The sequence below is a fragment of the Cornus florida genome, unplaced genomic scaffold, assembly GCF_030987335.1.
Source record: "Cornus florida cultivar Cherokee Brave unplaced genomic scaffold, ASM3098733v1 CherokeeBrave_3.0.0_Hap2_Chr03, whole genome shotgun sequence".
Lineage (NCBI taxonomy): Eukaryota > Viridiplantae > Streptophyta > Magnoliopsida > Cornales > Cornaceae > Cornus > Cornus florida.
This window is the reverse complement of record NW_026775573.1, coordinates 29,897,890-29,912,551: the sequence shown is the minus strand read 5'-3', so window position 1 is coordinate 29,912,551 and position 14,662 is coordinate 29,897,890. Positions and strand designations below refer to the sequence as shown.

At 36.9% G+C, this 14,662-nt stretch overlaps 1 protein-coding gene across 1 annotated transcript; it reads left to right on the top strand.

Moving 5' to 3' along the window:
• Positions 1-464: 464 nt before the first annotated feature.
• Positions 465-5,180, top strand: LOC132300114 (serine carboxypeptidase-like 18). Its single transcript, XM_059797070.1, has 14 exons — positions 465-766; positions 1,592-1,728; positions 2,472-2,548; positions 2,625-2,747; positions 2,941-3,043; positions 3,147-3,184; positions 3,295-3,396; positions 3,597-3,683; positions 3,777-3,929; positions 4,009-4,080; positions 4,162-4,280; positions 4,566-4,679; positions 4,793-4,847; positions 4,940-5,180. The coding sequence occupies exons 1-14, from the start codon at positions 582-584 to the stop codon at positions 5,021-5,023; spliced, it is 1,449 nt and encodes a 482-aa protein (XP_059653053.1). The 5' UTR covers positions 465-581; the 3' UTR covers positions 5,024-5,180.
• The last annotated feature ends 9,482 nt before the right edge of the window (positions 5,181-14,662 follow it).

Here is a 14,662-nt window from a genome sequence, read left to right as displayed (position 1 = left end):
GAATTAAACCCTTTTTAATTTATGTCCAAAAATCACTATTTTATAATATGTTTTAATCAAATTATTGAGTGGCTACTTTGTTAGTAGCCCCACACTAGCCCATACACCATGGTATTAAAAAAACGTAATTTTTTTTATTTTTTTTTATCAAGCCTATATTTTAAATAGTCAACTGGAAGGATACAAATAAACAAATTACTTCTCTTAAAGCAGTTTGTGACATGTAGCATTTAAACCATTTTTTAAAAAATTAAAAAAGAAACACATAAAAATTATAAAATAATAGTTAAACTCGCGCGAATGACATCACATCGCAACTAGATCTAGAAGACTTCATTCAACTACCATCCAATTTTTTAACTAAAAAAAAAAAACTACCATCCAATTAAGAACATGCTACGAGTCTACGACTCCGTTACCCTTTCTATATTGTACTCTCTATATATATCTATATATATATATATACACTAAAGTGATCATTCATCACATATATATCTTCTCTCCTCATATAGAAAAAACACACAAAAAAGGTTCCATATCTTTACTCAACACTGACTTAGTTTGTCCTTAGAATTTCAGGTATGATCATAAGAGAAAAAGCTGTTGCTCAGAAGCGGCTTCCAACAAAGTCCTTCAGTTCTCTTTTATGGGTATATGCCCATTTGCTTCTTCTAATGATACTTTCAGTACCATCAGTTTTCTCTGGCCAAGTTGTCAAGTTCTTGCCAGGATATGATGGTGAACTTCCCTTCAAGCTTGAAACTGGGTTAGTCTCTTTTTATTTATTTATTTATTTTGTGTGTAATGTGTGTGTATATGTGTATTTGCCCAGAACTGGGTTAGTTTTATTTTATTTATTTATTATTATTATTATTATTTGGTTGATTTTGCATATACTGTGTTTGTGTGTCAGGGAGCCAGGATTTTCCAGGGTGCCGGAGTACTAATATAATGATTTTAGTTTTGGTGCTTTTTATTGATATGGGAAAAATAATTAAAGAGAACATTAGTTATGTCATCATAAATAAGGTTATCAATTATTATTTACCAAAAGCAAAAGAGAGAGAGAGAAAAAAAAAAAAGAGGTTATCAATCGTCTTACAATTAATTTATATAACCTTATATGTGTATATTATTTATAACCTTTAAGATTGGAGTACAATCATATGAGAGTGGAGTTCGCCTCCCTGTCTTATTTTATTTTATTTTTGTTGGTTTTGCATACACTGTCTTTATGTGTATGCGTGTAAATATGTAAATTATATATATATATATATATATATATATATATATATATATATATATAGTGCTATGGTTTTTTCGGAAGGTAATATATTGTGCTATGTTGCTTGAGTGGAATTGGGAATGTTGGTGATTTTGATGGGTGGTTGTTAATTTGCACAGAACAGGGTTAGTTCTAATTAATTAATTATTATTATTTTTTGGTTGATTTTGCATATACTGTGTTTGTCTGTATGTATGTGTGCGCGCGCGCGCGCGCGCGCGCGTGTGTATATATATATAGTGTTATGTTGGTTGAGTAGAGTTGGGAATGTTGGTGATTTTGATGGGCTATTGCTAATTTACACAGATACATCAGTGTTGGTGACTCTGAGCTGTTCTATTATTTTATTGAGTCACAAGGGAACCCTCAAGAGGACCCTCTTTTTCTTTGGCTCACTGGCGGCCCTGGATGTTCTGCTTTCAATGGACTTATTTATGAAATTGGTAATTCCATTTTCCTTTCTCTTCAATGTAGCAAATTATGCTTCTGGGAAATTCCAATATATATATATATATATGCTTCTGGGTTTGTTTGGAATTTGATTTGATTTTATTATCTTTAGACCTGTCTTGACACCACCATTAATGAAAATTTCTAGTTATGCATCGTGACAATATTGTTTTTCTGTTCTGGTATCATGGTTTTCGAATGACGATGGTCTGTAATGAGGCCTCATATCAATTTCTACTTATATGATCTGTGTTCGTTGACCATAAACAATGAATAATTGAAACAGTTGCTTGTGCATTTCCAATTCACTTAAATAAATGATGATATCTACCATTCTTTAGCTGCAGTGGCACGAGATTGTTAGCTCGCAACATGTTTGTTATAATGATTGTTAGAAGAAATTAAGTCAATAATCAACATACAATACAATACCCCAAAAAGTTTCGACTGTTTAGCAAGATGAGCACGGACCTTACTTTATCTATCTCAAAAAAAATGTTAAAACAGAACATGTTTGGGTTTCAATTTTCCCAAAAAGTCGTAATGCTATTTGGCATTTGGGGATCTTAATTAACGAGAGAAGGCCGTGATAAAATTCAATTGGACACTTTTAGTGAATTATTAATCCCTTTTTTGGATCAAGTTGATCCTCTTGAAAAAATTTATGGTCTGCTCTGCTTCTTATATCAGAGGTAAAATAGCCTTATTAATTGTCCTTTTGTGTGTGTGTGTGTAGGTCCAATGGAGTTTGACATTGAGAACTATACTGGGGGTTTACCAAAGTTGAAAGATTATGAATATGCCTGGACAAAGGTAACACATTTTATATTGCTGTTTTATTGGAATTTTTCTCAAAAGATTGAGATTAACAGTTGTGATACTTGTCCAGACTGCAAGCATAATATTTCTAGATCAGCCCGTGGGCTCGGGTTTCTCCTATGCAAGGACCGCTGAAGGTTGGCCTACTTCAGACTCCAAATCAGCAGAACAATCCTATCAATTCCTCAAGAAGGTGAACTAGAAGAATTATTGACATTTTCGTAACTTCTGCAAACACAAATCCTAATCAAAATGGTGACTACCAGACTATAGGTGTTACAATCTAACTAGATGATAGTGATTCTTCAATATTCTAGGTTTCATCTAGATTGATTGACAATGAATCGTGCCGGTCATGTTGTTATTTTTATTTTTTGATGATGCAGTGGTTGAACGAAAACCCAAAATATCTCAATGTTCAACTATTTGTTGGTGGTGATTCTTATTCAGGCATCACTGTCCCTTTAGTCACCAAAAAAATAACGGACGGTAACTTAACTTCCACTATCTTTGATATGAATTCTGTTTGTGGAAACCAATTATCCTCTGAATTCTAATTATTGAGCTTGGCTTTTGGTTTATGTATTTGCAGGCAATAAAGAAAAAGTCAAGCCATTTATGAATCTTAAAGTAAATGATCTAATTTAACAACATGAATTAATTACCTTCAGTATTATTCAATTTTCTCAATACATCATAGTATCGGATTATATAGATAATGCTATTCGGAATGATCTCAGGGGTATTTGCTTGGAAGCCCGCATACAGATTCAGTTATTGATGAAAATTCAAAAATTATATTTGCTCACCGGATGGCACTTATATCTGATGAGATGTATGAGGTAATTCACACACATCCCTTGTGAAAGCCACATTCTTCCGCTTTTTTCATTTATATATTTCTTTGCTTAATTATCATTTTCTATCTGTTGGCTCTAGAATTTTTGTTATGAATGAAAACCCTTATCATCTTTGTCTCACAAAGTCAAAAATTAGCCCATAAAAATGATTATAATAATCGTTACGGTTTATGATGATCCAGGCAGCCAAGAAAAGTTGTAATGAGAACTATGTAACTGTGGATCCAGCAAACACAGCATGTTTAGTTGCTCTTGGTGATATCCATAAGGTTAGTGGGATTACTGGTTTTAAGTTCCGGTATACATATTATCTTCTTCGAATTGAGTAGGCTTAAAGGTTGAGTGACTCTTTGTCTTTGCAGTGTGTGAAGGATCTATTTAGGAATGATATTTTAGAACCCAAGTGTACTTTTGCATCTCCGGAACAAGAAGAACAACAGGATCGGAGATCTCTTAAAGAAGGCCATTCAGATTTCGTACTCTCACCACCGATGATTCCTAGCCTTTGGTGCCGCGTAACTCTCTCTCTCTCTCTCATCACAGTGTTCATGAAACATACAAAGCTAGTTATTAACCAGTTTACCTATTTTGCAGACTTTTAATTATGCACTCTCCTACACGTGGGCGAATGACGACACAGTTCAAGAAGCTTTACATGTTCGGAAGGTATGCAAGTACTTTTGATTAATGATGTGAAGAAGACAATTTAATAAATCTCGGCTGAGTTGTTTTTATGATGACAATCAGGGGACTGTATGGAATTGGAAGAGGTGCAACAAGAGCCTATCATACACTAAAGATGTCCTCAGTGTCGTCCCTGTTCATAGAGAACTCAGTAAATTAGGCCTACAAGTACTGGTAGAATGGTAAGTAAACATGAAATTCGTGAATCTTTACTACTACAGTATATATTGTCGTCATGAATTCCACAAATTTTATAAAATTAACTGTAAAAGCTAAGTTAAGCCTTTTTCAAGAACAAGGCGAAAAAGGGACATAAATGTGTGTCATATACTCCGTATGTGGTACTCCTTATAAATCAAATGAACTGAATTATAAGAAATCAGAAACATACAGTCTCCTATGTGTTTTATGTCTGAGTCGAATGTATTCCAACTTTGCTCACAAACACATTTCTCTCTGTCTTGTAGTGGTGACCGCGACCTGGTTGTTCCATATGTGGGCACGGTAAAATGGATAACGTCTCTCAATTTGACTGTTGTGAGTGAATGGAGGCCATGGTTTGTCGATGGTCAAATTGCAGGGTGAGTATTTTCCATTTTCAAATTTCGTGTAAAAAGTATTCGTACACATTTAAAATTACCTTTAATTTAGTAGTTAAATAAGTTTTTCTGTTTACTCTGATTGCTTAATGCAGATACACAAAGAAGTATTCAGAGAACGGTTTTCGTTTGACATATGCAACTGTAAAGGTAACAAAATAAATTCTCTTGATTTCTTTACTTCGATTTGCAAAAAAAATATCAAAATGGAATTATTTGAAATTATACTTGGCCTTGAACAGGGTGCTGGCCACACTGCTCCAGAGTACTACCGCCGGGAATGTTACAACATGTTTGATAGATGGATACATTATTATCCTATCTAGTTTACACTAGCAGGTTGTCGATTCTATTAAAAATTGTTGCTCATTCATGTATTGAGATGCCTAATCCAAAATATTGAACATTTTGTAAGACGAAGATAAATGCTTATGATAAATGTACACGATTATGGAAATAAAAGCAATGTACATTGTAAAACTATACATGTATCGTATCAGGGAGCTTGCACTCGGATGAGTCGCACCAGTATGTTCCGGCAAGATATTGCTTTTTATGTGGTTGTATCTTGATTACTGTAAAAAAAAAAAAAAAAAAAAAAAAAAAAAAAAAACGCCTTTAATCACTGCATTTTCTAAGGGAAAGGATTGCTTAAGTAGGGTTCAAAAGAAACATGGAAGTTACAATCTGAAGTATAGAATATAGATGCTGTCCTTTCCCTTCTGCAGGTGTGCCTGTGTGCATATTTAACTTTGATGAATTTGGAGCCCATTTATATATTTGTGCCACTTTTTCCTTGTCCTTCTGGTTATTGTTCTTTTCCTGCCCTTCCATAACCAAGGCCAATCAATCTCTCTCTCTCTCTCTCTCTCTCTCTCTCTATATATATATATATATATATATACATTTGGGTTAATTTTATTGACATCCTTAAATTTGGCTAAATATTATATTAAAATGTCTTTCAAAAATTACTATCATTTAGATCCAATTCTATTTTTCTATCAATAACATGGTTAAAAACATGTAAAATGATAATTTTATCCTTAATTTTTAAATAATTTTTATTCTAAAATATCAAAAAAATTGAAAGGACTTAAATACCCTCAATTTTCACTCTCTCTTTCTCTCTCTTCACCTGACTTCTGAAGGGACTGCAACCGTGAAACCCCAACACACTACTAACATTGATGCCCTAATTGCAGAGAATCACATATCATCTTTGTTCTTCTCTTTCTTTTTGATTTGGTAGTCAACGATCTATTTGTTCTAAAAATAGCACAAATGGGTCTGTGAATCGCAAACTACACACCTTTTGTTGCAACGATTCTTCTCTGATCAAACTAATTGTAGATCCCACCTTACACCGATTTGGATACACTTCGGCAGCATCAATTGCAACTGTGGGCTTCAACTTGTTTTGGGGTTGATCAATTCAGTATTCTTTGTAACACCAAACATAATTGTGGTCTTCATCCTTGGCTATCTTCATCATCTCTGGTTATTGTTTTGGAATTTCTTCTTTCGGATTCTTTTCTGTATTGAGTTTACAACTGCAGGAAATGGTCGTTTAACTGGGTATTTGATTGGTATTGATGGTGGTGGTTTGTCTTTGGAGTTCACAGTATATCATTGTGATATATATATATATATATATCACTGTATTCGTGTTAAATATAGTGCTTTTGTTATTCTACACCATCGGCTTTTGTTTATCGCTGCTCTGATCAAACCAAGACTCAGCCTTATATATATAAACAAAAGCCGAAGGTGTAGAATAACAAAAATCCTATATTTAACACGAATACAGTGATATATATAAGCCCTATATTTAACACGAATACAGTGATATATATATATAAAAGGCTGAGTCTTGGTTTGATCAGAGCATCATATTCGGATTGTGTAGAATAACAAATGTCCTATATTTAATTGTTGTTTTGAGTATATTTAAATAATAAAGACGAGGATGCATGAAGGAGTTATATCTTACAAGTAATGGGTGGGGAAATCCCTTGAAAGAAGACTTTGGTTTTGGAAGGGTCAACGTTGAGATTGACCCATCTTCCTCATGTGGTGAGTCCTTTGTAATAAGCAATCATTCGGTTCATATCTTTGTACCATTTGTTCCCTTCCTGAATGCAATCCCATCTGCAATCAAATTAATTAAGTCCATTGGATTAAACCTTTCTTATCACACATTTAATCAAAACCACAAGTTTGCAGATCAATCCTACGGTTGGCTGCTTCTGGTGTGGGATGTTGTTTCCAGGAATATAAAATATATTTCTAAATATATATAAATTTAAACAGCCCACAATGGATAAAGGAGTGTTTGTTCCAGAAATGAAGCCATGACGTTACAAACTCTAAACCTGGAAGGAAAGTTTCAAGAAAGGAAGTTATAGGAATTGAGGACGCCAATCCACGATGAGGAAAACGCTGAAATTTAGGAGTTCATGGCGTCATAAAGTCTAAAACCATGAAGGGAAGTTCGGTTAAAAGAAGTTACCAAAGTCAAGGAAGTGTGGGTCGCAAAGGAAAAAGAACATGGGTAATGATTTAAATCGTGGATGTATATATATTTATACATCCACGATTTATACATACACACACACACATATATATATATATGTATATATATATAGATGCCAACCCACGATGAGAAGAAGCCCTATAATTTTGGAGGACACAACGCCATGAAAAGAAAGAAAGTCTAACTAGAAGAGGTTACTTAAAGCCAAAGAAACGTGGATGTATGTATAATTTCTATAGACATGTATGATACATATAGAAATTATACAGAAGGAAGGACTCTGCAGAAGGAAAGACCACAAAGGAACGTGGGATACTTGACTCATCACGAATGCATCAGTTGAAAGTGGTGGTGTTTCATGCAACTACTATCACTAACTGAAAACAGTTGTCGTAGATTATGGGTGATGGGGTTAAGATGATTAAATCGTGTCTGAATTGGAGAAGGAATTCGCGGAAGACGGAAGAGGAATATAAAGATATGGGACATGTGTCAATTTGTGAAGAAGACAAGTGAAAAATTCATTCCAAAAACCACCTACGATACAAGTTCATGGAAAACTATGGAGAATATGGCTGAAGTTGTGCATCAGAGGAAATAAAGAGCAAAAAGGAGATAGAAGAAAATAAGTTATGACTGCCAAGAGAACATGGGGCACTTGGCTGTCCGAAAACTGGCCACTTGAAAATCACTGGAGTTGCCACATCAAGCTGCTGCATGCATGGAAAGCTCTATAAATAGAGCATTTAAGGCTAGTTTGTAAACCCTGTCTGCTCAGCCCAAACAACACATCAATACAACATCTTTGCTATTCATGTACCTTTCATTCCCGCAATGAATTTACATACTTTCTAAACCTAGCATCTTGCTAGTTCATGTATTTTCCATTCCAGCAATGAATTTACATATTTTTATGTTAAGTCCAGTACTTTGCTATTCCATATAGCATTCATTTCAGCAATGAATGCTCATAATGTTTGAGTTAAGTCTAGTACTTCTTTTTCACTACTTTTCGTCAAGTAGCTTTTCATGCCTTCAATTCGAGCACTCGCACTTCCTTTCTTACATTCCAAGTCTTGGACTTCAATTACTTTAAATTTCAGCACTTGCATTTCAATACCGTCTTCATTTCCATTAGCCATAGAATAGTTTGAAATCCTTGTTCAAAGGCAAAAAAACCCTTCGAAGGTGGTCATTCCAGACCTTCGTACAATCGCTTGATCCCTACAAATTTCCAACTGGATTACTGTTCAGATATCTATTTTGGAACTACTGCAGTTCCTAGTACGCCCGCATACCCACACTATTCTATTCCACTATCCACTATACCACGCATTCCGGAGAGCGAAACCAGCGCTTTCTCACGAGCAGAACATTATTGGCACGCCCGATGGGACATCTAGACAGATTATTCAATGGCCGATGGAAGAAGGCAAGGCAATCCGTCCAAGACCCTGCCGAGATTGAAGAGTTGCAAACTAGTGAACTTCCACCTGAAAGTTCACGATTTGCACCTGATGAAAGTGACATGGTGGAAAATTTTGCCCAAAAAATGGCAAATGGACCCATCATGGACAACATCCGCATGATGGCAATGCAGCAAGATAGGTTTGGGCAAGACCAAACAATAGTCGCCCAAGACTTAGCCAGAGTTGCGCAAGACCAATCTAAGGCTAGTCAAGATCGTGCAAAAGCCATTCTTGCTAATGAGCGGAAGCTAGCAGAAATGGTAGACCAAATTTCTCATAGGTTTGAGTCTATGTTGGAGCAGTCCATTGGAAACCTGACACAAGCCATGGCCCCTCGGCTAAATAATTCTGAAAAGACTCAATAATCGGCCTTCCAAGTTAGCAGGCCGGCTACTTTCGTTGAAGGGAGTCCCTCTCAACAACATGTAGGTTCATTCCTTCCAACTCTGCAGAAGATGAAGTCCCTTCCAATTTCATAGACATACATTCCAACTGCACATGTGACCGCTCCTATGGCACAGATGACCATTCCACAATCAATGCCCATGCCAGCCACTCAGCAAGTTCAAAACTTTCCAATTGTGGTATTTCCACAGTGGACATGACATGATCAGCTTGGCCAACTGTGGCCATACCATACTTTTCAAGAACAGCAGAATATTCTACCTGTAAATATTTAGCCCTCAGTTACTACACCTCCAAGGCCACACTTGGCCATTCCTATTGCGGTTGGGGGGCAACCTTTTCCAAGGGAGCCACTTCTGGACCAAGGAGGAAGAAACCATTGGAGGAATAACCTTTTTGATGCCAACCCACTGCCGATGGCAGGTGGGGGGCATCAAGCAGTCAACCAACCTCAAGGGAGGCCATATAACAACCTTCCACAGCCCATGACACTTAATAGAGGCCAATTTGCAGAATTCCTCCGATAGGAATTTGGCTTAACTCAAAGGGATGGAAGACCAACATACAGAAAGCCTTATCCGGAGTTTATTAACGAAGTTGAGTATCCAAGGAATTTCAGAATTCCAGAATTCACAACATTCAATGGAGAGGGCGAACAGTCCATATTGGAACATATCAGCCGTTTCACTATCCAATGTGGAGAAGTAGCAACCAATCCATGGTTAAAAGTACGTTTGTTTCCAAATATACTGACTGGCTATGCTTTCAGGTGGTATTCCAACTTGCCAGTCAACTCCATCCAAAGTTGTCCGCAATTGGAGGACTTGTTCCATACTCAATTCTATAGTACCGAGCCTGAGGTGTCCATGACAGATCTTTCTAGACTTCATCAGTTATCTGGAGAGTCGATGATCAGCTTCCTTTCCAGATTTAGAAGGGCTAAATATAAATGCAATTTGTCCTTACCACTAAAAGAGTATGTGAAAATGGCTGTTAATGGTTATAAATTTTAACTTCGTAAGAAGTTTGAAGGAGTGAAATTCCATGATTTATTCGACTTGGCTAGCAGAGTGGCTAAATACGAAGATCTCCTTCATGAAGAAGGGTCTTCTTCGAAGGGCACTTACTATCGTGATCCTAACTATGAGGTGTTTGCCGCTGAAATAAAGGGGGATTTGGAAGTAATATAGCTGAGCTCAACATAAACAAGACCTATACTTGTGAGGCTTTGGCAAAACCAAAATCAGCCACGACCAATTTGCAGGCTGCCTCTGGTTCTAAGTGGAAGGGGGCAGACCCTTCTAGGAGTTCCTCTTTCAACATTTCCAAAGCCGAGCAAATTTTTGATTTGCTTATGGCTGACAAGCAACTAATCTTCACAACAGGCCACAAGATGCCAACGGCTTCTGAAATGGCTGAGAAAGAGTATGGCAAATTTCACAATTTGTGGAGCCATTTCACTAACAATTATGTAGTTTTTCGCAATATTGTGCAGAAAGCAATTGAAGATGGCAGGTTGAAGTTTCCAGAAAAATCAAAGGTGATGGGTATTGATGGAAATCCTTTCCCCAAGGTCGTTGCAACAAACGTTGCTTTTATGGTCCCGGAACATCTTAAAAAGAAGGTGGACTTGATAGATCCAGCGGCCAGTGAAAAATTGGAAATTCCTAAGGCGGTAACATCCATGGAGAAAACAGTGGCTGAGTTGGAAAGACAACTCTGAGAGGCTCAGATTGCCTTAATCCAACAGGGTTATTGCCCCAAGTGTAAAATTTAGAATGAAGGCTGTCATAGAGATTTTCCAAAAGAGAAGCAGAAGGAGAAGTTGTCCAATGATGACCGACGTTAGAAAAGGAACGTCCATGACCGGTTGACTTTCCAAAGGGTGGAAAACACAATTACTATAACCATTCCAGAGAAGAAAAGCCAAGTTTATACAGAAGGAAGGGTAGCAGAAAGGAGATCAGAATTCTTTCTAAGAAGTTTGGAAAGGAGTGAAATTTCTTACGAGGCAAGGTTTTGTCCTAGCAGAAGGTATAAAAGCAATATGTGGCAAGGCAGAACTTTTGAAGGTAACAGATATTCCAGGCCAAAATTGGCTTCGGAAGTATGGATCAGAAAGGGGGAATGAACATCTCCGTCCAAGAATGGTTAAGCCTCCCACCTCACAAAGTGAAAGGTGGAAGAGGCTTAATCATCCAAAGTTTCCTGTTCATTATAATTCATATTTGACTAGTACATAAAAGCGAAGGCAGCAAAGGAAAAGGGTTGACAGAAGAAAATTATGGGAAAAAACCATGGTTGGTCCAATGGGCCAAAGAAGAATACCAAGCCATCAGATTTAACAGAACTTCCAGCTAAAGGAAAGGAAATAGATCCTGATGATTTGCTAGATCTTGATTCAGAAGTGGGAAATTCCTTGATGACAAATAACTTTCCTACAAAAGAGGAAACAGACTTGGAAATCTCTAATAGTTCCTGCAGCAGTAAGAAGATTTGTTTTGGCAGCCTTCCGGGTAAGTTTACTTGCAATATGGTAGTGGTTCTTCCTTTATTTTTTGAGCCATAGCCAAATTAGCCAACTTTAATGGAAGGAAATGTAGTAGATACAAGTCCTCCCATGGAAAGCCCTGGGCAGTCTAGTTTCGGGCCATTCATAATGGAACCAAATAATGGTATCCATATAGAAGAGGTTTTCGAAAATGAAGCTGAGCATCTTCAGAAATCAAAGGGAGTTGTGATTAAAGAAAATAGCCCCATGGCTCCAAAGAAAATTGCGTTGGAAAAGCCACCATATGGCATGACTCAACAGCTCAAACCTTTATATATCAAGGTACTAGTAGAAGGGAGACCTTTGGCAAAAGTTCTAGTAGATAATGGTTCAGTATTGAACGTTGTTCCAGTCAATGTCATGCGCATGCTTGGAAAGTCACCTGAAGATATCATTCCAATTGATGTATTCATTAGTGAATTCACATGAGGAATAGTGAAGACACAAGGAATTCTACTGTTGGAATTAACGGTGGGAGATAGGACTTCAATCACAACCTTTTTCGTTATTGAGTCCACAACGGCTTATAACTTGCTTTTAGGCCGTGAATGGATTAACTTAAACTTTTGCATTCTATCTTCACTCCATCAAATGCTGATATTTTGGGATGGAAATGAGGTAAAAGTGGTAGAGGCTGATAGCCGGCCGTTTGTGGCAAGGGTTTACTATGCAGATGCTGAGTTATATAGTGAAGAATTCATTCTAATTAGATTTATTGGAAATGATAGCAAGGGTGGTCCAAGGAAGGCCACCATGAGAAGAACTCTCACTGTAGAAGACATAAGGGAGGTTTTCTAAGGAACACCAAGGCCAACAATTCTACCCAAGGCCGGTGCTCAATGCTACATTTCAAACAAAAGTTTTTATGGAAGAGAAGCCTAAAGAAGATAGGATACTTGGCTAGGCGGTTAATTGCTGCCTTGTCAGGTTGAAAGCATATCTGGCCGAACTACGGCTGGAAAGGATTGCAGCAGCTGCCAGTACCTCATTTTCTACCAATGTTTTGGAGATTATAGAAGGTACTGAAGATAAGTTGGATGCTATCTAGCTGACAGACTTAAAGGCAACACTAATGAAGCTTGATGATCTTAAGGACAAAGTGCAAGATCCACTTTTAAAAGTTAATATTGGAACGGAGCAAGACCCTCGGCCTACTTACATCAGTAAGCTTCTAGAACCAACCTTTAGAGAAGAATTGATTTTCTTACTTCATGAATACAAAGATTGCTTTGCATGGACGTATGAGGAAATGCCAGGACTTTCTAGAGAATTGGTAGAGCATAAGCTGCCAATCAAGGAAGGTTTCAAGCATTTCAAGTAAACTCTAAGAAGAATGTCGCAAGAAGTTGTTCTAAAGGTCAAAGAAAAGATAGAAAGGCTACACAAGGTTGGTTTTATAAGAATTGCCAGGTATATTGATTGGATTTCTAACATAGTTCCAGTTATTAAGAAGAATGGCAAGTTAAGGGTATGTGTAGATTTCCAGAATATAAATCTTGCAACTCTAAAAGATGAATACCCCATGCCTGTTACTGACCAGTTAGTAGATTCTGATGCCAATAATGAAATTCTTTCATTCATGGATGGACATTCCGGGTACAACCAGATTTATATTGCAGGAGAAGATATTGTTAAGACAGCCTTCAGATGTCCAGGATCCATTGGAACCTTTAAATGAGTTTTCATGCCATTTGGGTTAAAGAATGCCGGAGCAACATATCAAAGAGCCATGAATGCCATTTTTCCATGATATGATTGGTCATTTTTTGGAAGTGTATATTGATGATGTAGTCATCAAATCTTCGGCTAAGGTTCAACATCTCCATAATTTGAAGATGGCTTTTGAAAGGACGAGGCAACACATGTTGAAGATGAATCCGTTGAAGTGTACTTTTGGGGTTTCAGCTGGAAACTTCCTGGGTTTCCTGGTCCACTAAAGAGGTATTGAGATAGAGTAAATTAAAGCAAAGGCAATTATTGAAGCAAAGCCACCGGCTACTAAGAAAAAACTACAAAGATTTCTTGGTCAGGTTGGATATTTAAGGAGGTTCATTGCCAACCATGCTTGAAAGACTCATGCTTTCTCCCCATTGCGAAAATTGAAAGGTGTTGAGGAATTCAAGTGGACAAAATAGCACCAGCAAGCCTTTGAAGGTTTGAAAAGTTACCTGGCTAACCCTCTAGTGATGATGCCTCCAATCAAAAAATGATCTTTAAGATTATACTTATAGGCCACTGATGAGTCAATTGGAACCCTTCTAGCCCAGAATAATGAATGGGGGAAGGAGCAAGCCATCTATTATCTAAATAGGGTGCTTACTCCAATGGAATGTAGGTACACTTCCATTGAAAAGTTGTATCTTTCCTTATATTATGCGGTTATGAAATTGAGAATGTACATGTTGCTAGTAGCCATGTATATCATTTCTCAAATAGATTTGATTAAGTATATACTCTCGAGGCCTTTGATCACTGGATGTATTGGAAAGTGGTCATTGGCCTTAATGGAGTTTTCTTTCAAATACATTCCACAAAAAGGCAGTCAAAGGAAGGGCGATGGCAGAATTCCTAGCAGATCACCTTTCTACCAAGATAGATTCAAGAGTATGTGAATAGGTGGATAATCTCTACCTTGACTATACACCTTAGACTCTCATGTTTGATGGATCAAGCACTCATGATGGAGGAAGAGCTGGAATAGTTATCATTTCACCAAAAGGAAGAAAAACCATATTTTCTTTTTTCTTGGATTTCAAGTGTACAAACAACCAAGCTGAATATGAGGCACTTATCATTGGGCTGGAAATCCTGCTAGAGCTAAAGGTGGATAAGGTCCAGATTATTGGAAATTCCATGTCACGACCCGAAAATTCCAATGAAATCCTCGATTTATTCAACTCAAATACATCAAAATATACCCAGGATCTAAAAAAAATGCTATCTTTTATACAAAGTCAATTTCTTCAAATATACAAAACTCTCCAAATAAATAAAATAAATCCTG

Excerpts from the sequence above, each read along its gene's own strand:
- LOC132300114 (XM_059797070.1), top strand. The coding sequence starts at position 582 with ATGATCATAAGAGAAAAAGCTGTTGCTCAGAAGCGGCTTCCAACAAAG. Across the intron at positions 3,397-3,596 it reads TATCTGATGAGATGTATGAG|GCAGCCAAGAAAAGTTGTAA; the intron begins GTAATTCACACA and ends ATGATGATCCAG. Across the intron at positions 4,281-4,565 it reads CTACAAGTACTGGTAGAATG|TGGTGACCGCGACCTGGTTG; the intron begins GTAAGTAAACAT and ends TCTGTCTTGTAG.